Raw genomic sequence first — 26,609 nt, 5'->3', positions numbered from 1 at the left:
TGGTGCAGCCATTTTGAAAAAAGGCTACCAGAGAAATTCTGGCTAAAACCTGCAATGACCCTACAGCTAAACTTGTTATACCTGTGTGTAGTTTCACGGTCTATCCGATAAGGCAATTTATCATGCAGAAGTGAAGTCTGAGCTTGACATGCTATTGGGACTATTAAACAATCAGAACACTTCAGACAGTAGAAATGACAGCTGGTGGCACCTCTGACCTAAGCTATTTTCATAACAAATCCGTGAAAGATCTGTTCTTAAAGCCGTAGTTGTACTCTAGTCAAAAATAATTTGGTAGTCAACCACATCCATTACTAACAGGTGCATAAAACCAAGCATACAGCCATGCAATTTCCATTGACAAATATTGACAGTAGAATGGGTCGTACAAAAGCGCTCAATGACTTTCAACGTGGCACTGTCATAGGGTGTCACCTTTCCAACATTCAGTTCATCAAATTCCTACCCTGCTAGAGCTGCCCCAGTCAACTGTAAGTGCTGTTACTGTGAAGTGAAAACACATAGGAGCAACAACAGCTCAGCTGTGAAGCAGTAGGCCACACAAGCTCACAGAACTTGACTGCCAAGTGCTGAAGCGCGTAGTACGTAAAAACCATCTGTCCTTGGTTGTAACACTCACTGCAGTGGAAACTACCTCTGGAAATAACATCAGCAGAAAAAAATGTTTGTGCATTGTGAATGATAAACATTTGTACTTATCATATCACAATCTTAAATATATCAAAATATTCACCTCAGAAAATCTCTGAATAACTAGAAGTAGGTAACTGCTGAAGTAGGTATAATGTGCTTACAGTTCATTTTTAATTGGCCAGTAAAATTATGTAGCAGGTTTCTGCTAAAAACTGTAGATGTTTTTTATTTGTTACAAGAAATGTACAAAAAAAATCATGTAGTAAAACAGAACATTATATTAAAGCAATCATGACTTTCAAAAGTATTTGAATCCACAAACGTATTTGACCCATGACTCTCTCTCTCTCTCTCTCTCTCTCTCTCTCTCTATATATATATATATATATATATATATATATATATATATATATATATATATATATATATATATATATATATATATGCTAAAACTGTCTGTGGACACGGATTGTTAATAAGTATTCAACAATGCGACCAATGGCTACTCTCCAGCAAAGATATGGAATCAATTCGAGAGCGGCAGCTAGGTGGATTTTCTGTCTACGAGAACGTCAAAATGATGTAGCCTACTGCACAGGAAGTAGAGTAGTCGCCTATTTTAAATGGGAGTATGTGGGATTTTTCTTTCTTTCTTCAAATGCCAGGTGGTCAATGAAATATTCTTATAAAATGGAAACCTGATCATAAGTGTATTTTATGAAACAGTATTTTACGTGCCACTATTTAACACAGTGTTGTTCGGCGCTTCGGCTTGACATTTTTATGGAAAGTTACTTGGCCGACATTCTGTCGATTTGTTATCGATAGCATGTCGTAGTCATGTCTATCGATCTGTGCTAAAAAAAAAAATACTAATACCTATGCCACCTTAGTAACAAAATAAGTCGGTAGACCCTTTTTTTTTATCAGAAAAGGGTTCTAAGCTAATTACATTTTTTCATTAATTCATTGAATTGCTTTCTATCATGATATCAATTCATTGGACTGAATATCTATCATCAATTCATTCATGCTTTCATGTTTTACATTACTCGACTGGCTAGCTAGGTCGCCTTCAAACTAGCATTATTATTTGTTTAACGTTATCTGTTTAACGCCCGTTTCTGCTTCAGTATTAATGTAAATATTCTGATATTACACATATTATTGTTTGGTCTCACTCTCAACAAAGCGTGCCCTGCCTTGGAGCTGAAAACTATAACAACATATCTTTCTTGTCAAAAATCCACCATCTTTGGTTATATGCATTGAAGTCTAATTTCCCGCGTTGTAACGTAGCTAGCTTTTTCAGTTGTGCAGTTTATGTAACCGGTTTATCACAGCTGTTCTAGCTAGCTACCTAGACAGACACATTAAATATAATGTTTGTAGGTATTTATTGAAACGTATAACTAACTAGGGAATATATTTTAAATATGGCTGGGACAATCCGAAGATTGGACGAGACAGTAGTAAATCGCATTGCTGCTGGAGAAGTAATTCAACGGCCTGCGAACGCAATAAAGGAAATGATAGAGAACTGGTGAGATTTGTGGAGAGTGCACTGTTTTCATTTGTCTAGGGTTAATTTTAGCAATCGTAAGGATCTAGCTAATTTCACGATCTTCCAGAATGTAGCAGATTAGCTAATGTTACCTGGCTAACTAGCTTGCTAAACACTCGTTCACTCCCCAGCCTGCTAGATGTGTGGCTAATTAGCATGTTAACTTCATGAGGTTAACTATGTGTTTTGCAGTTTGGATGCAAAAGCTACCAGTATTCAGGTCACCGTTAAAGAAGGCGGACTAAAACTAATCCAGATTCAGGACAACGGTACAGGGATCAGGGTAAGTGGATACAACTGGCTTGATCAATTTCAGCGCGAAAAAATGTTGTCATATGTGTTCAGTATCAGATATGACTGTTGATCTCGGTTTGTTAACGTTGTTCTGCTATTCTGGAATGATATGTGTTCATTTCAGAAAGACGATATGGAAATAGTATGTGAAAGATTTACCACAAGCAAGCTCCAGAAATTTGAAGACTTGAGTGCCATCTCTACCTACGGTTTCAGGGGAGAGGTAGGTAACACACTTCTAATTAAAAAAGGAAACTGGGCATGATGAGTATTCTCTTTACTTGGCTTTGTGAGATTCTGCTGGGAATTGTTTGTGTAATAGAAAGCATTTGTGACTCTGAAAAGAGTGTTCTTGATTATTGTCCTGAGCATCATATTGTGATACATTGGTACCACTGCAGCCTTTCTAGGTTTTATTTCAGTGATGCAGTCAGATATTAAGTGGGTTTTGGGCAGTAAGAATGTAATTTATCTGTGTTCTTGTTGCAGGCCCTTGCTAGTATCAGCCATGTAGCTCATGTAACCCTAACAACCAAAACGGCTGATGGAAAATGTGCTTACAGGTAGGATTTTTTAAATGTGTATGTATATTTTCTGAGTGGAATCTCAGCTTGTACTCTACCATTGCTGGTATGTCTTTGAATAAGAGCATAACTACCTTCAACAATGACTCAGATCACAGTGTATTGATAAATACCAGTTTAGCTATTGTAATGTTATTTAATACGTTCTTTCCTTTTTAGAGCCAGTTACTGTGATGGCAAACTGAAGGCACCTCCAAAACCCTGTGCAGGAAACCAGGGGACCCAGATCACTGTAAGTGTTTTTAAACGGGACTCCGGTCACAGTCAGTGTTTATAAAGGAGCAAAATGAAGTTTATTATGTGCTTATTTTTGTAGGAAACCCTGAAAAGTGTCAAACTCTTGGTGCTGTATAGGTATGGGGCATGCCGCCCCACCAAGCCACCACTTGGTGGGATGGCATACCTGCCATCCCAATAGCTTTCAAGCTTAGATATACAGAATCAAAGCCTTTCTTTATTCACTTCATTCAGGTGTAATATTCGTAGTTGAGGACTGTGTTGAGTTTAATGTTAGTGTACTGTAGCTTGGTGTTACAACGTTATTACACATCGAATGACGTTAACAATGGTAAAGTCTCACTTGCTAGCTTATATAGTTTTTTTTTTTTGTGTTGTCTGGTAGTCTAATGTTGGTGTTCCTGTAGGATATTATAGATGTTTGAAACTAAGCAGGTGAACATGCATTGCCACAAACATGCGTTGGCCAGAGCATAGATTCAGTACATTGTCATCTGACTCTTTAACATCAGTTTCATATTATTAAGGCTGTGTAATGCTAGTGTCCACAAACTATATATATACTGGCCACTCTATGCCATTTTAAGGGTCAGCAACCTCCTCTTACCTAGCGATGAGGAATTGTTTACATAGATGTCTTATGGGCTTGAATATTAAGTGGCGCCGGATACACACACACCCTGTCCTTATCTGCTGAGCAGGTCATGATTATCTGTCATGATAATAGTGTTTATTGCAAGTTAATTATTATAATTGGGTGAAAAACTTAGTCACTTCTGGGGAATATAACATCATTTTAAATTCAGTTTCCCAGACCTTTAAATGCTAATTAAGTCACTGATTGACTAAGAGTCTGCACACCTTGTTTCCAAGGTGTAAATTTACTGGTAATGGAAAGAAATCTCAAAAACCAACAGAGACTGTGGCTCTCCAGGACTGGAGTTTGAGACTCCTGCTTTAAAGGAAAGATTCACCACACTTCAATCAATATTTTGAAAATGTAAATTTATACCTGGTTAACATCAATAGTATTTGGTTTCAAAAGTACCCACCAACCATAACATTTGCTTCTCCAATTTTACGCCCTTGGTTGCTTTTAAAATGTAAAAAAGTAAGATGGCTAGCCACTCACCTTTTACTGTGGGAATTATGCACTAATGTGGTTAATTTAAGTTCAGTTGATTTTAAAATCTTTAAATAATATAAAAATATATATTTAGTTCTTGCTTTCAGTACATTTTCGCAACGCCACAATTTTTGTGTACATATATAGTGTTACTCTGTGACACTTCTCACAGACTTTCTTATTTGTTGAGTGTGTTTTGTTTTCACACAGGTGGAGGATCTGTTTTATAATGTTTCCACTCGGCGAAAAGCTCTGAAGAGCCCCAGTGAGGAATATTCCAGAATTGTGGAAGTGGTGAGCAGGTCTGACAAGAACCTTTCCCATGTCATGCCCAGCCCTTTTCCCTCCAGTTCATTTGCAGTACTAATGCTGCTGCATGCTCATGGAATCAGTCCATGTGCAGTGTTAATGTAGTGGAATTTGTCACTATACAGTACTAATGTTGCATACTCATAACTGTGACATTCCAGTAATGGGTTCTGAAGTTTACTGAGGCAGTATTTTAAGAATATTGTGCTGTATGTCTTATTCAATTTGGGATCAATTGGAAAATCTATACATCAAACCAAAATTCCTTACATTTCCTCCACTTTCATGCGCTTTTTTACTAGCTTGTGTGATTGGGCAACGTGAGGCTTGTTTTGTGGTTGTAAGATCTCTTTGGAATTGGAAACACTCTGTCTAGATGTAGACCTGTACTAATTAGTGACTGTCATAGTGTTCCACCAGTACGCACTATTATTCTTTTTCTAATACTCTTGAGACCCTTTAGATTATGTTACAATGCACGATTGTTGTACTCAGTGATGTTTTCCTTTATATCTCATTTGGTTTTAAAAACATTTTCTAAATGCACATTCCTATGTGTATGGGGATATGTATCATATCGAGCCCCCTGTATTGGAATGCATATTTCATCAGGAGGTGCCTGACTGTACCCAGCCCTAGTCTGTTGAAGGTGAATACTTCTGGTTTTGGCCTTGTTTCACATAGTTGCAGTTCCATTCAATGATAGCTCCAGGAGGACACCCTGCAATAATTACTCTAAATGGTATTAAACACTTTAACATTAACACATTTAGAAAAACATCATTTGAAATTAACTTAATATAATTATTCTTTTAATTTATCCGAAAATGTATTTTACAGGTATGCAATACACAACTCTGGGAAAAGCTTTGCAGTGAAAAAGGTTCGTTTTTATATTATGTCTACAAAGTGTACAAAATGCTAAACAAAACATTAAAGTGTATTAAAGCCTATGCGTGTACAGATATGAAAAATGGCTACATTTACAATGCATGCCTGTAAGCCCTGTCCATTTATCGCTGTGTGGTCTTCCTGAATACTGTATTACATATATTTTTTCATATTATACATAAATTGCATTATGTTAACCTGCAGCATTTCATTTTTACTATCAAGTCTGAACATGCTTATCCATTCATAATAAAGAAACTGCTTTGATTTAGCTAAATGTGGTTTTGTTAGTTGGTGGACATAAGGGGCTCTTTGTGCTGCTATACTTTAATTATAGCACCACCATGTGGACTATTGGGGAAATATTACATATGTTGGTACTCTCTTGTGTATAATATATAAACATACGTATACATACAGAATAAACTCACAAGAAAACAATACTAATTAAAGAAGTGGCAAGAAATGTGCTAAACTAGTGAAAAGATTTTGAAATATTGGATGCTGAATACCAAAAGTATGCATAAGTGGAAAACTTGCTGGAATACCTCTAAATGTGTACATTTATCATGAGTGTGATGTACACAATTGTGATTGGCCTTGTCAAAGAAAGTTTGAAAAATGAACCAACATGACAAAACCTTACATTCTGGGTTTATCTATGCTAGCAGTTTATATGTTAACTCTGCCTATATTTTGCAATGGGTGAATTAGTTTATCAGTCCCTATAGAAGGAAATTGATATTTTCTTTCTCTACAGCAGGGGGAGACAACGGCAGATGTGAGGACCCTATCCGGTGCCTCCACTGTGGATAATATCCGAGCAGTATTCGGGAATGCTGTGAGCAGGTACTAAATCCAAGCAGTATTTGGGAATGCTGTGAGCAGGTACTAAATCCGAGCAGTATTTGGGAATGCTTTGAGCATGTACTGACAAATGAGCAGTATTTGTTTTAAGCAGCCCTTAACACCACAGCACTGAAGGATACCCTTTATCTTGACCAGTGGTTCTCAGTCCTGGGGGACCACTGTGTGTGCTGGTTTTCATTCCAATCTCAGTTGCAATCCCTGAATTGTAACAAGCTGTATATTTTTTTTAATTAGGTGCTTTTCATATTTTAGAGCTGGGGTCCCCAGTCTGATCCTGAAAGGGCCAGTGTGGGTGCACACACCTGATTCTACTAATCAACCACTAGAGTCTTTGCTAAGCACGTTGATTCGTGGAATCAGGTATGTGCACCCACACTGGCCCTTTCTGGATAAGACTGGGGGCTCCAGCTCTAAAACATGAAAAGAACCTGTAATATTTTCTGAAGTTCTAGGCCTAGTTGCTGTCTCTCTTTGAGAGTGGTTTCCTGTATTTGTGGCGCTGTTTGTTCTGGTAGATTGTGGCTATCTTTGTAATATGTGCGCTTTTTGCGCTGCATTGATAGGGAGCTGATTGAAGTGGGATGTGAGGATCACAAACTTGCTTTCAAATTGAAGGGGTTCATCTCCAATGCGAATTACTCCGTCAAGAAGTGCATCATCTTGCTCTTCATCAACCGTACGTGTCCCACGTACACTCAGGCACGCGCGGACACACACAAACACACATATACACATACACATACATATCCATATTTTTTAATAGTTCACTCATTGAGAGTCTAGATGTGGAATAATGGTGTAATTTGAGGTGCAGAATTGCACCATCAAATCCAAGTAATAATGAATCTGACACTTTTTCCCATTAGTACGACAGTGAATGAATTATATTTATTTTCAATTCACCTAAGATGCATCTGGGTAGAAAAGTAAAAGTGACCTGTTATTTTTGTTTTCTAGACCGGTTGGTGGAATCCAGTGCTCTCAAAAAAGCCATAGAAACCGTCTACGCTGCATATCTTCCCAAAAACACGCACCCTTTCCTTTATATCAGGTAATGTTGTTGGGAGAAAGCTTGTGCTTCGCCTGAGAAGGTGGAAATGTGTTTTTCAGTATTTCGTTTTTCTTTGCAGCCTAGAAATCGCCCCGCAAAACATTGATGTTAATGTCCATCCCACCAAGCATGAGGTTCACTTCCTACACGAAGACAGCATCATCGAGAGTATCCAGAAACACATCGAGAGTAAACTGCTGGGATCCAATTCCTCTAGAACCTACTTCACGCAGGTATGCCTGACAAAACCTACTGTTAACATGGCCATGATATTCGTAACTCCAGTTACTGTATTACTATACACTGTCATGCAAGTATACATAACACAAGCAACTGTAGAACCTCGGGATGTGACTGCATCAGGAAGGCTGGTTGTTCAGAACTTCGAAAAACGATGAGAAAATACCCTAGTTTGTCACTGATAGAAATAGTTACTTGCCTTCCTGGAGCCTTATTTAAAAAATATGTATTCTTCTATTTTGTAGATATAAACCGTAATAAAAAGCAATAACAGGAATCATTATTTTTCCATGTCAATTTTCTGTCCTTCTCAGGGCCTTCTGACCCTTCTGTGCATCAGGCACTGTTGTTCTTCCCACATTTTATTCTTTGGCAGTAGTGCTAAGCCACACTCTTTTGCTTGAATTGGACAGTATTTCCAATATTGGCTCATAGCACTGGCTGCTGTGATCTTGATGTATTCAATGTCCTCGTAAATAGCTCGTTAATTCAAGCTGCCTTTCAGAACTGGGTTCACATGCTGTTCTTGTCTCTCTGTGGCAGCAGTATGACTATGCCTCAAGTGTTTATGGTGTGATTTCACATAAGGAAACCAGCCGTGATTAACACTAGAGTGTGTTTCAGGATTTATGTTACCATTCCTTAGCCTGTTGTGTCTCTCTCTCCCAGTAGATTGAGTCGTTGTGTCTCTCTCTCTTTCTCCCAGTAGATTGAGCTGTTGTGTCTCTCTCTTTTTCTCCCAGTAGATTGAGCTGTTGTGTGTCTCTCTCTCTCCCAGTAGATTGAGTAGTTTGTGTCTCTCTCCCTCTCTGTAGGTTGAGTCGTTGTGTCTCTCTCTCTCTCCCAGTAGATTGAGTCATTGTCTCTCTCTCTCTTTCCCTGTAGATTGAGCCATTGTGTCTCTCTCTTTCTCCCGGTAGATTAAGCCGTTGTGTCTCTCTCTCTTTCTCCCTGTAGATTTAGCTGTTGTCTCTCTCTCCCAGTAGATTGAGATGCTGTGTCTCCTGGTCTCTCCCTGCAGACTCTGCTCCCAGGCCTGTCCGTCGTCTCTGCTGATCCAAAGCCCAGCAGCTCTGGTTCTGAGCCCTCGGACCGTATCTACGCTCACCAGATGGTCCGGACGGACTGCCGGGCCCAGAAGCTGGATGCCTTCCTGCAGCCCACCAACAGGCCGGCTCCGGCTCCACAGTCTCAGCCGACGTCCGCCGACCAGGCCAAGGATCCAGAGGATCCAGCCGAAAACGGCGAGCAGCCGGAGGATGCAGACATGCTGGGTGTGCTGGAGGAAGGTGGGCCCAGCGAACCAGAGGAGATGCAGGTAGAGAGGCCTGGACCTGCTGAAATGAGCTCCAGGTGAGGCCCTGTGGATCCAGCATTACCAATCTCTGCTGAGTCTATTATCTGCAGCTTTTTTACCACACCTTTAGATTCACAATGGAAGTCCAGAATAAACATGGAATTTAAAACTGAGATTTACAAATAAGTCTTTTGGCAGGAAGCGACCTCGCGTGGGCCAGGAGGGTGAGGAGCAGGAGCTCACCGCAGCCTCCATCCCGAGGAAGCGCAAGATCAAGCTGAGCAGCGTGAAGGAGCTGCGGAGCGAGATCACGGAGCGAGCGCACGCAGGTACTCACCTCAGAGGACACACACGAGTATTGAACACATGGACTGGGCATTGATGAGCATTACAGTGCATTGCATTACAGATGCGTCGGACATTATGAATGCTTAATAACATGCAGGTACTTACCTCAGAGGACAGTAACAATTAACCCACACGAATATTAAACACATGGACTGGGCATTACAGTGCATTACGTTACAGATGCGTCGAACATTATGAATGCTTAATAATATGTTTCCGTTGTCATGTCAGGATGCTGTGTCGCAGATGACGGAAAATTTGCGAACGCGTATTGAGCTGTTCCTCTCTCTCACTTCCTCCTGCAGGCTTGGGGGAAATGCTGCAGAATCACTCATTTGTGGGCTGCGTGAACCCTCAGTGGTCCCTCATCCAACACCAGACTAAACTCTACCTGCTCGACATCACCAAGCTCAGGTCCCCACAGCCACCCCCGCCTGACCCACTGTTACACGCTTAAAACATGCCAGCAGTCGCTTCGTTTCGCCACCCTTACATGCAACAGTATTTCTGCTGTGGACTCACACAGTTTATTTAGTTGTTCTCCATGTAACTTACTCAAGTCATTAATTAGAGCAATGCAATATATAACAAATATCTCAAATGTGGTTTTAAGAACTTTCTTAAATTTTTGTTTTGCTTTATTTGTCCATCCCACAAAGAGTACTATTTACATTCCATAATGTCGATGGATTCTGTGATTTCTTTCTTTTATTAATCCACTTAGAAATGCATAGGATGTGAATTGAATATGAATATATCATTTGGTGATATTCTCATGGACATGACTCTAAATTTGTTTTTTCAATAATAGAAAGTCTGCGTCTGAATATCCTGCAGGAGACTGTAAAATTGAGAACATGTAATAATTTCGTAAACCTTTCTTTCACAGCCAGGAGTTGTTCTACCAGATTTTGATGTTTGACTTTGGAAACTTTGGTGTGTTAAGATTATCGGTAAGTAACATTGGTTACCATCAGCAGAATTCAGTCAGTTTTTTTCCCAACTGCCCAGTCAGGAAGTTGGTAAGATATCTACTTGCCCAAACTTAATTTATACTTGCCTAGATGTGGCAAGTATCACTAGTCTGTCCTGTTGGGTTCTGCAGTCTGTTTGTCTATTCCTCCTGTGCAGTGACTGTGTGCGTGCACTTTATGGTGTGCAGTCACACTGACACAGGACATCGCAATATTAAGAAAAAACTGAATAGAATGTGATATAAAGCAAATCCATTTCAGATAAAGTCTTTAATGAGAATGTCTGTACCTCCGCCCTGATCAGTGACAGTATATTTATATTATAGCTCTGTGTGTATAATATCATAGCTCCATGTTTAAAACTCTTGTGTATATTGTGTTATAATGTGTGTAAGGCTGTGTGTAGACTCATAACTATATTTGTAGACGCCAGCTCCTCTCTATGACCTGGCAATGCTGGCCTTGGAGATGCCTGAGAGCGGTTGGTCGGAGGAGGATGGGCCCAAGGAGGGCTTAGCCAATTACATTGTGGACTTCCTGAAGAAGAAGGCCGAGATGCTGGAGGACTATTTCTCTATGGAGATTGACCAGGTCAGGCCAGCTCAGCAGAAACACAAGAAGAACAGAAATAAATAAAAAGCTGTTCAGTCCACTGCGCACACAGGCTTTTGGACAATTTTGTTCTGTTAATTATTTGTGGGAATCCTAGTTTGTCAGCTGTTGTTCAGTTCTTGAGCTATGATCAGATGATCTGAAATGCTATCCTGTGGAATATACCACATGACATCAATGTATCCTGCCCATTAAGCACATTTATATAACCTTAATGGCAAATTACTTATGAGGTATGTGGCTAATTAAAGTCACTATATTAACTTTCAAATAATAACACTAATGACTATATTGTTTATAGTTTTTACTGTTCATTTGCATGTTACTGGAATTGTTAATAATGCCGTTGCACACTTTTTACCATCAATACCCTAATTCTGAACGATCACAAATATTCTGTTTTTGTTTGTATGTGTTTGCAGGATGGAAATCTGACAGGCTTGCCTCTGCTGCTGGATAACTACGTCCCCCCTATGGAGGGACTTCCCATGTTCATCCTGAGATTAGCCACAGAGGTGAGGTGATAATCTTCATCTTTAATATAGAGGTAGTGCACAAAATATTTATACAGAAAAAAAGTTCACCTCCAGTGGTTTTGTTAATCAATGACATATCTCTAGTCTCAATCTGTACACTCTTGGGTTGAGACTGAGAGTCTTCTTGTGAGTGAAATGTAAGGGAAATAAGTAAGAAATAAATAAGGACCATTAGCCTAATACCGTACTACCGGTTGTTTGTTTGTGATAGCCTGTTAGCAGATCACTATCTTGACCCAACTCTGATGGGGTTAACCAGCTAACCAGGAAATTCAGCCCAGGTTTGTGTTCCTTCTGAACCAGGAGGCAGGATTGCTCTCATTCCCTCTTCCAGCCCTGCAACAAATGCTTGCTTATTGACTCATGCCTGCTGTGGCTGTGGGATAAATCAGTTCAGTATGTGAAGTCAAACCTTAGCAAAATCCATGATTTTCAGCATTAGGGTTTGGAAGCAGTTTAAATGGGAACAGCAAATCAGTCTTACTTGAAAGCTACTTGGGCACATTTCCCTTTAGAAACTTACTAACATTTTTGAACCATTGTATATTGCCATTATTGAACACACTGTATAATAAACTGCATTCACTTTAAACTGCTATTCCTCTTTGGCTCTTACCATTGCCTACCTAGCAGGTTTAAGGTTTTAACATACACTTAGAACTCAGGTTATCTTCATCCCGTTGTCATTCACCTATACAGTGTCGTAGCAAGATACACAATTGCATTTATGCAGGCTGCACAAGCCAGGGGCATGAGGTTAAAACACTATTTTGGAGTCAGATAACCGAGATATCATTAAATGAATCTCGTTCCAGTAGCTACATGCATTCTACATGGGTTCCTTTGCCACTCGGATACCTCCACTGTTTGGTGTATCTGAGGGGGTTCTTACAGTCAAACAGCATTGCCTTTGTGCTGCCCTATGTGAGATCGTGCACTTGGGGGATTGGGGGTAGCAATTCTGGACCAGGTGTCATTTCGCTGACTGTCATGAACACAAGGCATTCTATTTCTTTGTTTGCCCTAGTCACCTCCCCTCATACATATTATGTTTAAAAGAGCAATTTTTGGACATTTTATATTTTGTTTTTGATGTTCTCTTTCCTTTATATTGATGTTATAAACACCTGTTGGCATCCTATTTAATACCACTACTGCAGTATGTGGATTTAGTGTGAATTTCAGTTATTCCAGCCTGGTGGTGCGTGTTTTTGTGGTGAACTCTACTTCTTGAAGAAAGTGCAGTAATGGTCCCACTCATGCAGGTATTTTGGTGAGTGTTTGAAATGTTAACGCGCATGTTGTGTTCAGGTGAACTGGGATGGTGAGAAGGAGTGCTTCCAGGACTTCAGCCAGGAGTGCAGTGAGTTCTACTCCATCAGGAAGAGGTTCATTGTGGAGGAATCACCTGGGGCTCAGCACAGTGTATGTATCCTTGATGCAGTATTTTGTTTTATGATTATATGTCTGATTGTGTGTGTGCATGAAATAGATACATCAATGTTATTGTTGTCTAGTATGTTGGTGATTTGTGCATTTCAGTTTGGAGTGATACAAAAGGCATGGAGTCAGGTCTTCAGCCCTACATTAGGGTGTATGTGATGTATCTCAGCCCTACATTAGGGTGTATGTGATGTAGCTCAGCCCTACATTAGGGTATGTGTGATGTAGCTCAGCCCTACATTAGGGTATGTGTGATGTAGCTCAGCCCTACATTAGGGTGGATGTGATGTAGCTCAACTGGGGTAGATGTGATGTTGTTCTGATTGTTGTTACAGGTGGAGGAGCCAGGCTGTAGTGGCTCCTCTTGGAAATGGAACGTGGAGCACGTCCTCTTCAAAGCCTTCAGGACACTGCTCAGCCCTCCCAAGCACTTCACTGAGGATGGCACTGTCCTTCAGATCGCCAATTTACCTGACCTTTACAAAGTGTTTGAGAGGTGCTGAACTGCCACTCCTTCAGAAAGAACATTGTTCCGTGGCTTCTTACTGGATTACTTCAAGCTTGGTTCTTCTTTGGTTACCTCAGAAATACAGGTGATATACCTGGCTACTGTCAGAAGCCACATGGACATCTACATCTATGGCATCCATTTCAAAACTGTGGTCCCTGATGAACTGAACAGTCGATGTTTGTTGACTACAACTGTGTTTCTGGACTTCTCGTCCTGAAATAACCTGACTGCCTTTCCCTGCCCGGGGGCTTTATTGTTGAGCAAGATGGCTGTTGAGGGCTGCTTCCAGTTGTAACCAAACTTGTTATGGAATTACCTACATTGTCAGATGATGCTTTTGCTAGTTTGTATTCTATTCTATTTTTACAATAAATGTTTTGCTATAAATGTGTTTATTTTTAGATACTAATAATTCAATGGATGAGTCATTGAATGGGGTCTATATAAATTAAGTCAATGACATAAAATTTGAGTATATTGCTTTCTGCATAAATCAGTTTAATTACATTGATAAATGTGACTAAATGAGATGGATACTAAAGGGATATAAAGTATGGAATAATTGAATTTAATGAAGTACACTTTAGGGAACTAATCACTGCTGGTGTGCAGATACTTTACCACCATATAGGCTAGCTAACTGAAGTTATGAAACCAAAAGCTAAAAGCCAAGTAGGTATGATACTCTTTTGGCCCATAACGTAATACTTGTTTCCAACTGGTAATGTCTCCACAAATCTTTCCAAAGCCTTTTCTGTTTGATATGGTTTGAGGTATTCTAGCTCCATAAAGTGTTCTTTGACCAGTGGCCCTTGAGAGGGGCATTCACTAACCATGGAAGGAAGGGTCATTTAAGCGTTTAGTTATGAGACTGGCTGTGCAGAACATTTCACAGATGGCCCACCATTTCAAACTGGATGTAAGAGATTATAATTTCTCATAATACACAGTTCGATTCAGTGTTTATGGTTTTTGTGCCAGTAATAAAATGAAATATTTGTTTGCCTTTTGTGCACTTTCCTATCTCTGGTTTTCTTGAGGCATTTCATGAAAAACATCAGTGTAAACAAATGGGCAAAATGTCAACTAATAGATCAGGCACCAGTTCCTGTTTCTATTTTACAAAACAAATTTATAGTGTTGGCAGGATCTCAGCTTTTTAAAAAATAAATGTTTTTGCTCCCAAGTTTGGAATGGCTGTTATTTTGAAGGCAACAGGACACAAGCATTTTAACTTCTGCATGAATTATCTGTAATTATAAATGTTAATGCAGGCTTCAGTGCCAGTGAACCATTTTAAGGCTTTATTCACATAGTGAACCATATCCATAATATCACCTGTTAACATGGTTTACTTTCATTAAAAAACTTGCTAACTCGATACCGTGAGCTCCATAATGTTTGGGACAAAGACCCCCCTCCCCTCTTGATTTGGCTCTGTACTTGGAGTACAGAGCTAAACCGGGGGGGGAGGGGGGAACTTTGACCCAAACGTTATGGAGCTTACTACATTTGTGAGGGTATCAAGAGAGATTGCCTGATTGTCCAGCTAATGATAGGACAGGACTGTCTTCATGTTTCTCCTTTCTGGCAATAAATTCTTAAATGTACCTTTTAAATTTTTTTACTGCTTCTGCATGTACAAGATGAACCTTGGATTAGTAGCCTATACAGCATCACAGAAAAGGTGGTATGTGTTAACTGTGTGCAAGTGCTTTGTGACTAATGCAAGACCAGATGCTATTCACATTAATGTAAAATTTTCATTATTGCTCATCTACTTTGCCTGCTACTGCTGTGACTCACCTGAGCAAGGCCATTGAAACTGGTCCTGTATTCCATGCTAACTCTAAGCTGTCCAGCAGTGAGCTAACCTTAAAACTGCTTTATCTTACAAACTAACAACAAAGAAATGTTATTTCCTGAATATCAGCGCTTGTTTTCAGATGCACTTGGACTCACTACTTTATTGCATCGTGTCATACACTGCAGCTGCTCACCCAATCAAATAGCATGGCTACTTTGAATCCTGACATACTAGAGAAACGCTTTCGTGCTCAATCTATTTAGTTTAGACAAGCAATAGCGAGTGGAGTTTTCCCATTCTCCATTGAGACTAAATCCAGAAGGCTCTATTAGGCTGTGTGTAGACTGCTGAGGTCAGTGCTGGTACTAAGAATAACTCCTACCCCATTCTGAGGATGATGATTGCACCTACCATACCAAGGAAGCAAAATGTGCCAATGTTTGATTCGAGAAAGAAAGGTCAAAGACTGACTGCATTCACTGATCCAAATTATCATCTAATTTACTAATCAACTAGTCTTCAAAATGCAGTGCATTTCAGATGGATTGTAGCAGCTGAAAGCTTATCAGGCAAAGATTCAGGCTTGTTTTGTCAAAACTGATGTTGCTATATTGAAATGGATATTGTAAGAACAGACAAAGAAAGATATTTTATGATTATCTTTTCGTCATTTTTTGTTTTTTGGTAGGTATATTCTGAATTGTAATATTACTATACACATTATTGATTTTTGCCATGCTATGGAAATTAAGTGACATTAAACTTTATTTTTCTTAATTTTGAAAAGGATAGTGGCAGCTGTTCCACAAGGTGGTAATTTCCAAACTTACCTGGCCTAACTGAAAAAAAAAGTCCTGCACAGGTGTTTGAGGGACAACGTTGCTGTTGAGCTGCAGTTCTGGGACCAAGCTCATAGAGGCAATATCAGAGTTTATTTTATGTGATGTGTCCTTTGTTTTGAGTTCAATGTTAATTGTTTCGAGAACATGAGATTGAGTTTTGAGAATGAGTGTTAAAACTAAAAACCCTAAAGCAAATACAAGTAGACATTCATCAAAGGACAATATTTTGCACAGAAAACAATTGGGTGTTCAATCACATGGTCATACTGTAAATAGACTTAAATTTAAAATGAAACCGATAACCAGAAGGCAGTTAGATTCGTAATGACACAAACACTTGGAAGAAAGCCACTGCTGTATACAAACGCAACAAACTTAATTTTGGCTCTGAACTGCAGTGCAATGCTTCAACCACAGCTTTTTGTAGTAAATAGTATATTGTTGCAGTGGACAAAGGACTGTGCCAACAGGTCATGACTTTTACTGACTTCTGGTGTATCAACTTTCAAGATGGAAGACCAGTGCTGACCATGACGACACTGCAAATTAGAACACAACCAATAGGAAGAAAAACAAGCATTAATCAATTTCTTTTACGTAGGTTTAATGTTGTAGCTGCCCCAGTCACAATCACGGTGTGGTCCTGAGACTGAAAACTGCTCTTTCCAAACACTGAAGACGCAGTTTGAGAAAGTAGTTTGTTTTCCATGTGCTTCACATACTCAGGACAAATATCCTGCCTTTACACTAATCTGATGTGCCGTAACCCATGCAAAAAACACCCACCCGGTATATACAGTTCATTCATTTACACATTTATTCCAAGAAATATTTTTAAATATTTTTGAAAAATTCCTCAACAATGAGAATTCAGCATACTGTTAATTGTTCTATATATTTTTTTAAAATCCTAACTGCACCCTATTTTAAACACATACTGTACCAGTAATAACTTTCATACTTAGTGTAATAATGCAACCCCTCAATCTCTTTTGCTCCATTTAGAAAGGCACTTTGCTGTGTCTGCAGCAGCCACGTGCAGGTTTTATGGTGATAAGCAGTATAGTGTAGTTCAGATCATGCAACTTATTTTTATAAAAAGGAAAAGTCAAGCACCCACCAGGAAGGAAATGAAAACCTTGTGAATAACATGATGTATAACAGTCTGAAGAATAAAACAAATTTCCTTAGAATCAGCCAAAATTTGACCCTTTTCAGCACAAAGTAAATAGTTCCCTTACAATGATGCAAGACGGTTGACAAGTGAATCCAATTGTCTCAGTGATTTAAAAAAAAAACAAAAAAACAAACAAAAAAAGAAGAATGGGGAAGGCCAGTACTAGTGGTATGTTTTTTTTTTTTTGTTTTTTGTTTTTTACAAAACTATATGACTGAAAGAACCCCCTTGTGGCAGAGTTGGTAGAATTTGTGAGACCCTGTTGAGGTTCCCTCCTCTGTGCTCACTGTTGGGTTAGAAGTGCGTTTCGATTGGCCTTCATCTTCTCCAGGCGCTTGACTAGGTGACTGTTGGTCATCTCCATCTCCTCGATCTTGTCCAAAGCTGTTCGCAGCTGAAGGGAGAACACAAGGTCTTCATAACTTTGCTGGAAGTACAGCTGCAAAGCTTCTATAACAACCACAGTAGTATCTGCATTCCATTCTTTAGCAGTAGGTTTTTTTTTTTTTTTTTTTTTTTTTTTTTTTTAATTGGAAAATGTAAACCGTTTCAGTTTCAATGCTCAAACCTTTTTGCATCAGCGACAAAAAGGAGCTTAGCAATTTGCAATTGGGAATTGTAATGTTGTTCTCATACCTGGTCATTTGGACAGTTAGCCTTACTCAAGAGATTTGAATCTCTCAGACAAATATAACTACAACCACCAGCACCGCTACCAGTTCTACTAGTCAGAATAAAAGAACAGGAATATTCAAGCGCAGTATTCTATGAAGCTGATACAGGTCGAGATGTGGAGGGAATTAGTCTTATTTTTGTACTGTACCTCTCTTTGGAGTTTCCGCTTTTCAACTTTAAGCTCGTCCTCGACTTTCTCAGAGTTATCTGCTGAAGCCTTGTATCTGGAGACCTGTCCTTCAAGTCTAGTAATCTGAAAAAAAGAGGATTCATTGATTACAAGGCAGAGCAAAGCTATGCTGTCAAATGAGTAAACACTTCAGGAATGTTTTTTTTTTGGGAACAATTTAATCTTGAATTTGAATGCCCACACCCAAGTTTTAAACCCCTCCTACTACCCTGCAACCACCTCAGCTGAAACCAAACTGTCTGCATACTCTGTTGCCCTTTTGAGCCCCAAAAGATGCCCTGAAGATTTCAGCACACAGTGAAACACTTGCTATTTTTACCCAGGTTGAACATTTTCCTGGCGCACAATTGTTCGAAAATTGCATATCATTCACAGAATTATCCCAGGATACCACTGATTTCAACTTAGCTAACCATTCTGTGTGTTAAGGTGATTTATGGAAATTTGGAATTAGCTGTACTGTCTACTATTTTGATATATATATATATATCAGGATTCCCTCTCTCTCTCCACAGGAGGAAATATCTGTAAAACAGTACTTTATTGCATACGTTTGTTACTTACATTTTGTTCCATCGTCCCCATTTCCTGTTCAGCTTTTGAGAGTTTGAACTTGTATTCGCTTATCTGTCTGTTTGTGTCTCCTGTAAAAACAAGTTTATAAAGTGAAATATGTATGGCTAAAGTAGTCATAGGGAAAAGAGCTTAAAATGTAGCATTCATGTATCCAGTCCAATAGTAAGTAAAAGACAGAAAGCAGCTGCAAAACATAAGCGTTATATTCACCCACTAAGTGTCACTACCCAACTGTACAGCAACACATTCCCATGGAAATAGCAGTAAAGCACTTAAAAGGACACACTAAACATGCAGAATATACTGCTATACAACTATAACACTAAAATATGATAGTAAATCCAAGAATGCAGACTGCGGAGAAGTCTTACAAACTGGCACAGTCTTCAAAGACTGTGGCTTAGCATGCCACAGAAATGAATAGTATTGGAAAATGGGTCTGAAAAAGCAACAAAAGTGCAGATAAAGGACGTATTCTTTCTTATGCTTTTTCCACTCTGATCTTCAGTGCAGAAACCTCCACCCTCGATTTGGGGAAGTGCAGACCACACCGGGCGTGGCACACCAAGCCTCACTTCTCATCACCCGTAGCTTCACATACAGCATAAAAGGTGGACTGGCAGGAGCCAGATCGACCAGCCGGGGTCGCTAGAGAGCAATGAGAAGTGGATCTCTGCCGACTGAACCCTCCCGAACCCCGGATGCAGGGATACAAGCGTTCTACATAGTTAATCAGTTTCTCTTTCAAAAGTGACATCACTGATTTACAAGAATTTACACATCATGTAATATGGGAAGAAATGTTCAGATAATAATCTAAAGTACAAAATACTTTTAAAAACTATTGCACAATGTCATAAATTACTTCCTACAACCCAGGCGATGGGGTGCTGTGATTAATAGTGCTCTTACACTACTCAATTCAGCATTAGCACATGGGACTGATAAACTACAGTGGAAAATAGCAGGATTTGCTTTGAGTCAGCATCCCCCCTGCAGCTCCTGCAGTACTGTCCCAAATTCAAAAGGGATGAGGTCCACCCAACACACCCATAAACACACTGCTTCATTAGCCGAGGAAAGCAGAGTGCCTCATTTCAGGATCTGATGGCTTTTTGAGATGGTGTAGAAAACGTCCACTATGACGCATTGTGCAACCTGTTTGTGACAGAGCTACACAATATTAAGACGGATTAAAGTAGGTGGTAAAAGGAGATTATTTAGTAAGAGGACCCACCACATACTTATAATATATCCTCTTGAGACCCAGCAGATAAACGTATTACCATTTTTTTTGACATAATACAAGAGTCTTGGATGACAAAAACATGTTGCAGTGAAGATATTTTCAAAAATATTACTTATTTGTATTGATATCCTTTTGTGGTGTATGTTTCAGCATAGTAGAATATATGCTTCCAGAGAGTAAGATCACATGCTCATGTCCGCTACAGGGGACAAAAATGAATTACTGGGAATTAGGAGGGTTTGTGACATTGGTGAAAGATTATTAACAGTCATGTTAATCACTATGGCCTACAGCTGAATAGTGTATATTCAGGAGCAACTTCTTAGTTTGAAACTTAAACATCATTATAATGACTGAATATTGAATGGTATTTAATGAATTGTCAGTATGAATTGCGATAGAAAGCACTTCATAGGTAACCTAGCATCAGGTACACAGGTGTGTGGGTGTGTGCACATGCACGGTGAGGGCTGTATATACTCTGTAGCTCGATGAGGTGCAGGTCTGTGCCGTTCTCCATCCGCTCGCCGTCTGTAAACACGCTCTCCATCTTTGAGCTCTTCTGTCTCTCATCCTCCAGCTGGGTTTTCAGCTTTCTGATCTAAAACCCAGACAGCATCAGCACTAATGACAGCACAGACAGCGTCATCACTAATGACAACACAGACAGCATGAGCACGAATGACAGCACAGACAGCATGAGCAATAATGACAGCACAGACACCATCAGCACTAATGATAGCACAGATATCAGCACTAATGACAGCACAGACATCAGCACTAATTACAGCACAGACAGCATCAGCACTAATGACAGAACAGACACCATCAGCACTAATGACAACACAGACAGCATCAGCAATAATGACAGAACAGACATCAGCACTAATGACAGCACAGACAGCATCATCACTAATGACAGAACAGACAGCATCAGCACTAATGACAGAACAGACAGCATCAGCACTAATGACAGCACAGACATCAGCACTAATGACAGCACATACACCATCAGCACTAATGACAACACAGACATCAGCACTAATGACAGCACAGACAACATGAGCACTAATGACAGCACAGACAGCATCAGCACTAATGACAGCACAGACAGCATCAGCACTAAAGACAGCACATACACCATCAGCACTAATGACAGCACAGACATCAGCACTAATGACAGCATAGACAACATGAGCACTAATGACAGCACAGACAACATGAGCACTAATGACAGCACAGACAGCATCAGCACTAATGGCAGCACAGACAGCATCAGCACTAATGACAACACAGACAACATCAGCACTAATGACAGCACAGACAGCATCGGCACTAATGGCAGCACAGACAACATCAGCACTAATGACAGCACAGACAGAATCAGCACTAATGACAGCACAGACAGTATCAGCACTAATGACAGCACAGACAGCATGAGCGCTGAGTTTTACCTGGGCTAAGAGTTCATCCTTTTCATCAGCAAGCTTCCGTAGCCTCACATCTGAAGATAAGAATAAATGATGTATGTACAGGAAAATGCTAATATATTAAGCAGAACACCCTTCACATTCAAGATGATTATGCAATAAAAGATGAATTGCAAACCATGTTAATAATACAGCAAGTGCTTTCCGCATGGGGGCAAATAATTTTAACCAATGAAATGACTGCCCTGTGAATATATGTAGACTGTCTGCACAGCTGACTCCACAGTAAATAATGGCCAAGTATTACTGTCAAGAGTAAAATATATATAAAAATTTCACTGTAATTAAATGATTGTAGATGAAACCTTAATTTACATTAAAAATTGTGCACATTATATCATTATACCATAGGGATAATGCTCTGATCCCAAAATGCATGCCGCTGTGTCACATCTGAGCCTGCATAACTGTCCTATATCACACTGTGCAGCTGCACAGCAGAGCAGTTTAGGGCCTCAGGCTCATAAGGAGGGGCACTGCTGTGTCATTTAGCCTCACAAAGCTTCTGTACTCCACCGCAAGCAGAGCTGTTCATAGCCCGTCCTGGTTAGAAGTGACTGAATAACAGTGGGAAGAGACACTGAAGCCTTGCAGGACAGTGGAATAACAGTGTGGGAGAGACACTGAAGCCTTGCAGGATAGTGGAATAACAGTGAAGAGAGACCCTGAAGCCTTATAGGATAGTGGAATAACAGGGGGAGAGACACTGAAGCCTTATAGGATAGTGGAATAACAGTGTGGGAGAGACACTGAAGCCTTGCAGGATAGTGGAATAACAGTGAAGAGAGACCCTGAAGCCTTATAGGATAGTGAAATAACAGTGAAGAGAGACCCTGAAGCCTTATAGGATAGTGGAATAACAGGGGGAGAGACACTGAAGCCTTGCAGGATAGTGGAATAACAGTGAAGAGAGACACTGAAGCCTTATAGGATAGTGGAGTTACAGGGGGAGAGACACTGAAGCCTTATAGGATAGTGGAATAACAGTGTGGGAGAGACACTGAAGCCTTGCAGGATAGTGGAGTTACAGGGGGAGAGACACTGAAGCCTTATAGGATAGTGGAATAACAGTGTGGGAGAGACCCTGAAGCCTTGCAGGATAGTGGAATAACAGTGAAGAGAGACCCTGAAGCCTTATAGGATAGTGGAATAACAGTGAAGAGAGACCCTGAAGCCTTATAGGATAGTGGAATAACAGGGCGAGAGACACTGAAGCCTTGCAGGATAGTGGAATAACAGTGAAGAGAGACACTGAAGCCTTATAGGATAGTGGAATAACAGGGCGAGAGACACTGAAGCCTTGCAGGATAGTGGAATAACAGTGAAGAGAGACCCTGAAGCCTTGTAGGATAGTGGAATAACAGTGAAGAGAGACCCTGAAGCCTTATAGGATAGTGGAATAATAGGGGGAGAGACACTGAAGCCTTGCAGGATAGTGGAATAACAGTGAAGAGAGACCCTGAAGCCTTGCAGGATAGTGGAATAACAGGGGGAGAGACACTGAAGCCTTGCAGGATAGTGGAGTTACAGGGTGAGAGACACTGTAGTCTTGTAGGATAGTGAAATAATAGTGGGGAGAGACATATCACAGCCACGCAAGGTAGCGGACTCACCCAGGGGCCCCTCGCCTGCGGACTCCAGCACCTGTGCTGCCTCCTGGCTGACCACAGTGATGCTTCCCCCGATCGCCTCCTGGCTGACGTCTCCATTGGGGGTGTCCTCTGGGATGATCACCAAGCCGTGTTTCTGTGGAGACAGTGCTGAGTCACTGTCCGGAAGGGGCCGAGATTTAAGGAAGCAGCTGTGCCCATTACCTTCAGCTCCTCCCTGGGAGTGGTGCTTAAAACAGCACTGAAGAACTTTACTCAATCAATCCTGGCTCCATATACTACAGGCTTGTAAGTTACAGGAGCAGCAAGGTAAATCAGGCTAAAGCTCTCTCTACTGTAATTTGTGCCTGCAGCTAAACTGTCACTTTTGTAAAATGGATGATTTTCACAATTACTTTTCTGCATTAAGCCCTCAGCACAGAGCACTTCCACGATTCAGGCAGCTTCCGTTCAAACATTAACTTAGTGGCAATGACTTCTGTCGTTTGGATGTAGCGGTTGCTGACTACAATATCACAATTTACTCCATTAACTGGAGATGTAGCACAACACTGCAGTTCTAGTACTTTTCTCTCAAATCATTGCACCAAAACATGTATGACTCAAAGTTCTTAATTGAAAGGTAACAGTAGCATTATCATACTTCAACATAGAGGCTGTCGAAAGCATAACCGTTTCCTTTCTTTGGTTTCGGTTTCATCATTTAAAAAAAATAATAAAAAATGCAAACAAAAAATGAACCACAAGCCGAATGAGAAGATAATTCATGCACCTGTACAGCATCAGACAAACTGCTCGTAACAGACGTAAGAATGGAGTCTTCCATTCCAGACCTCTTCTATTTTAAGAATGTGTTCTCTATTTTTGGAATGTGCTCCCTTTACCCCCCGTGACTGCTGCGTCAGGTATGTCCTGCCATTTACCCAGAGTTGTTTTCCCTGTTTTTCCACCCTGTTTCCCCTGTTTCCACTCCCTCACCAGCAACTGTTCCTAAAAACTGTGCTTTGTCAGTTGCGTGCCTGTTACTTGGTGGCTCCATCTGTTGTTTTGTAGTAAACATGGAATGTGCTTATCTGTTCAGTTCGTCCAACCAGACTGGCCAGAAGATCACTTTGACAGCATTTGTTTTTCAGGAGAGGGGTCTGAACTATTCTCCATAATTACTCAACAGAAATGAAGTAGTAGAGTATCACACTTCCTTGATGTTCAAAATGTAATCCCTTTTACATAACCAAGGAAACAAAATGACTTGTCCCCAAAAAATGTACAGCAGCGAGCAAAGGGTTAAAAAGCACAAACATTCAGCGAGAGAAAGGGAGACAGAGATAAATCTATTTATATCTTCCTGCAATGACTAATGGCATTCTACTGAATATGTTCAAGGAAATTCAACCCATCTCTTCTGATAGGACATCAAAGACAGAAAGATTTAACTAAATTAGTAGAAATTATAGGTATGTGAAGTATTTTAGGGTGTGAAGAAATGAATGTGAGCAGCTCAAAACCCAGAAGGATAAATGAACAGGAATGAAATGAGGAAAAGCACTTTAGGTAGAGACCCACCTAAGTACACATTATCTGTACTTGGCCATGTGGGCCTAAAATACATTTACTCATGGTAAGCTCCATAATGTTTGGGACTAAGACTTCTTTTTTTTCTTTCTTTGGCTTACTACTCAACCATTTTTGATTTGTAATCAAACAATTCACATGCGATTAAAGATTTATTAAAGGGTATGTTTATACAATTTGGTTTCACTTTTTATACATAGTCCCCCAGCCTCATTTCGGAGAACCAGAATGTCATGGGACATATTAATGTCAAGTAAATGAAAGCAGTCATATTTAGAACTTTGTCAAATATCCTTTGCATGCAATGAATGCTTGATGTATGTGACCCACAGACACTACCAGGTGCTAAATATCTTTTCTGGTGATGCTCTGCCAGGCCTGTACTGCATGCATCGTCAGCTCCTGCTTGTTTTGGCGGCTAGTTGCCTTAAGTTTTCTCTGCATGTTCAACTGGATTCAGATCGGCTGAATGACTCAGCCAGTCAAGAACGTTCCAGTTTTTGGCTTTGAAAAACTCCTTTGTCGCTTTAGCAGTATGTTTGGGATCACTGTCTTGCCGTAGGACAAGGCGTCTGACATTTTAGGTAGTAATTCAGCCCATTTATTTTAATTTATAACTCTTGGCTCTTGTACCACTTCTACAGCTGGGATAACCCTTTTGGTTCAAATTTGCTTAATGGTTAGAGTTTCACAGGTCTCTTATCTTTTTATGGGCAACTGACAAAAAATTATAATAAAAAAATATATATACTCTATGTAATGTGTGCTGGTTTGAAGCAAGGTGCTATTGAAGCAAACACACCCGATGGAACCCATGACTGATACCTAATGGATGTAATCTCAGTGCAGTCAGTCATGATCGCATGACATTTACTAAAGTGCGTAATTTGAAATGATGCCCGTTACCTCCCATTTCTGTAAAAAAAAAAAGTTTTCCCGTGGAGAGGCTTGACTGGCATGGCCTTGCACTCCCAAGACACCTACCTCTCCTGTCTTCGACTTCCCCTTGAGGTCAGCCAGCTCATCTCTGAGCTCATCCCTCTCACTCCTAATGCAGTCAAAGTACTCTTTCTGCCTCTCTAGCGCCTGGCCACGAGGAGCATGGAATGGCACGGAGGAACAGGAGATAAAATGCAGAAGAAAAAGAGCAGAGGTAGGCAGAGAAAAGGGAGATAAAAATGTAGAGGGTAAGAGCAAAGACAGGTGGTGATGGTGAGAGGTACGCACACAGCATAAACACAGTAAAGGGCGTAGCAGAGTGACAGGGCCATTCATGGTTAATAGGCAAACACAGAACTGAATGCTCTCAATGGAAATCGAAGCAAACCAACAGAAGCTGGAGCAAGATGGAAATGGGAAAAAGCACAAAGAAAAACAGGCGATTCCTTTTAATAACTAAAATATAAATGCTTTCATGAGGAGTCCCGATGGGCGGAATATAGGCACAAATCCACGTTCTGGTACATAGTCAATGGAGCAATCATGCTGAAGAGCCAGTTGTTCTGAGGAAAAACTGAATTATTTGAAAAACATTTTTGATAAGCGGATTAAATATTGTTTTCCAACAAAATGAGTAAATATGCGTAATGCTTGAATATATCTGTAGCCGCACAGCATTATCATAGCATGAAAGCTTCCAGAAGCACATATGACTATACTATATTACATGTGTACCAATAACTACTCTAACTACGACACTTACTACTTTTAATGCCATGAGATTCATTGACTAAATACCCAGTGTGTGAAGGAGTGGCACTCCCATATCTGTGGAGTGGTACCTTACTTAATTAAAGAACTACACAGGGGGAAGTGACCCTATATTTACCATTTCTTTCCTCGTCACACACAGGTAACAACCAGCAGATACATATATCATC

At 40.2% G+C, this 26,609-nt stretch overlaps 2 protein-coding genes across 9 annotated transcripts in view; one reads left to right on the top strand and one right to left on the bottom strand.

Moving 5' to 3' along the window:
* Window positions 1-1,816: 1,816 nt before the first annotated feature.
* Window positions 1,817-14,546, top strand: mlh1 (mutL homolog 1, colon cancer, nonpolyposis type 2 (E. coli)). Its single transcript, XM_035395980.1, has 19 exons — window positions 1,817-2,197; window positions 2,411-2,501; window positions 2,637-2,735; window positions 3,002-3,075; window positions 3,256-3,328; window positions 4,670-4,761; window positions 5,609-5,651; window positions 6,420-6,508; window positions 7,093-7,205; window positions 7,487-7,580; window positions 7,660-7,813; window positions 8,842-9,173; window positions 9,316-9,446; window positions 9,771-9,879; window positions 10,355-10,418; window positions 10,866-11,030; window positions 11,474-11,566; window positions 12,899-13,012; window positions 13,366-14,546. Exons 1-19 carry the CDS (start codon window positions 2,091-2,093, stop codon window positions 13,531-13,533), a joined length of 2,205 nt encoding a protein of 734 aa, XP_035251871.1. The 5' UTR covers window positions 1,817-2,090; the 3' UTR covers window positions 13,534-14,546.
* A 2,231-nt stretch (window positions 14,547-16,777) lies between these two features.
* Window positions 16,778-26,609, bottom strand: part of lrrfip2 (leucine rich repeat (in FLII) interacting protein 2) — a 52,976-nt gene continuing 43,144 nt past the window's right edge. For 5 of the 8 annotated variants that reach the window (XM_035412015.1, XM_035412024.1, XM_035412064.1 and 2 more), the window contains 7 exons: window positions 25,714-25,815; window positions 23,161-23,293; window positions 21,512-21,561; window positions 20,538-20,658; window positions 18,797-18,876; window positions 18,191-18,295; window positions 16,778-17,761 (listed from right to left, as the gene is read on the bottom strand). In XM_035412015.1, coding sequence (XP_035267906.1) covers window positions 17,651-17,761; window positions 18,191-18,295; window positions 18,797-18,876; window positions 20,538-20,658; window positions 21,512-21,561; window positions 23,161-23,293; window positions 25,714-25,815 — 702 coding nt within the window. In that variant the 3' untranslated portion in view covers window positions 16,778-17,650. The remainder of the gene's footprint in view (window positions 17,762-18,190; window positions 18,296-18,796; window positions 18,877-20,537; window positions 20,659-21,511; window positions 21,562-23,160; window positions 23,294-25,713; window positions 25,816-26,609) is intronic. The other 3 variants (XM_035412072.1, XM_035412049.1, XM_035412056.1) reach the window with 1 other exon arrangement.

Source organism: Anguilla anguilla, chromosome 1 (genome assembly GCF_013347855.1).
Source record: "Anguilla anguilla isolate fAngAng1 chromosome 1, fAngAng1.pri, whole genome shotgun sequence".
Classification (NCBI taxonomy): Eukaryota; Metazoa; Chordata; class Actinopteri; order Anguilliformes; family Anguillidae; genus Anguilla; species Anguilla anguilla.
Note: the sequence above shows the minus strand (reverse complement) of the source record. Positions and strands in the feature narration are given on the sequence as shown.

What these genes read in the sequence shown, in the direction of transcription:
- mlh1 (XM_035395980.1), top strand. Translation starts at nt 2,091, where the DNA reads ATGGCTGGGACAATCCGAAGATTGGACGAGACAGTAGTAAATCGCATT. An exon ending in AAGGAAATGATAGAGAACTG is followed by an intron (nt 2,198 to 2,410) that starts GTGAGATTTGTG and finishes TGTGTTTTGCAG; the next exon opens with TTTGGATGCAAAAGCTACCA. An exon ending in CATCTTGCTCTTCATCAACC is followed by an intron (nt 7,206 to 7,486) that starts GTACGTGTCCCA and finishes TTTGTTTTCTAG; the next exon opens with ACCGGTTGGTGGAATCCAGT.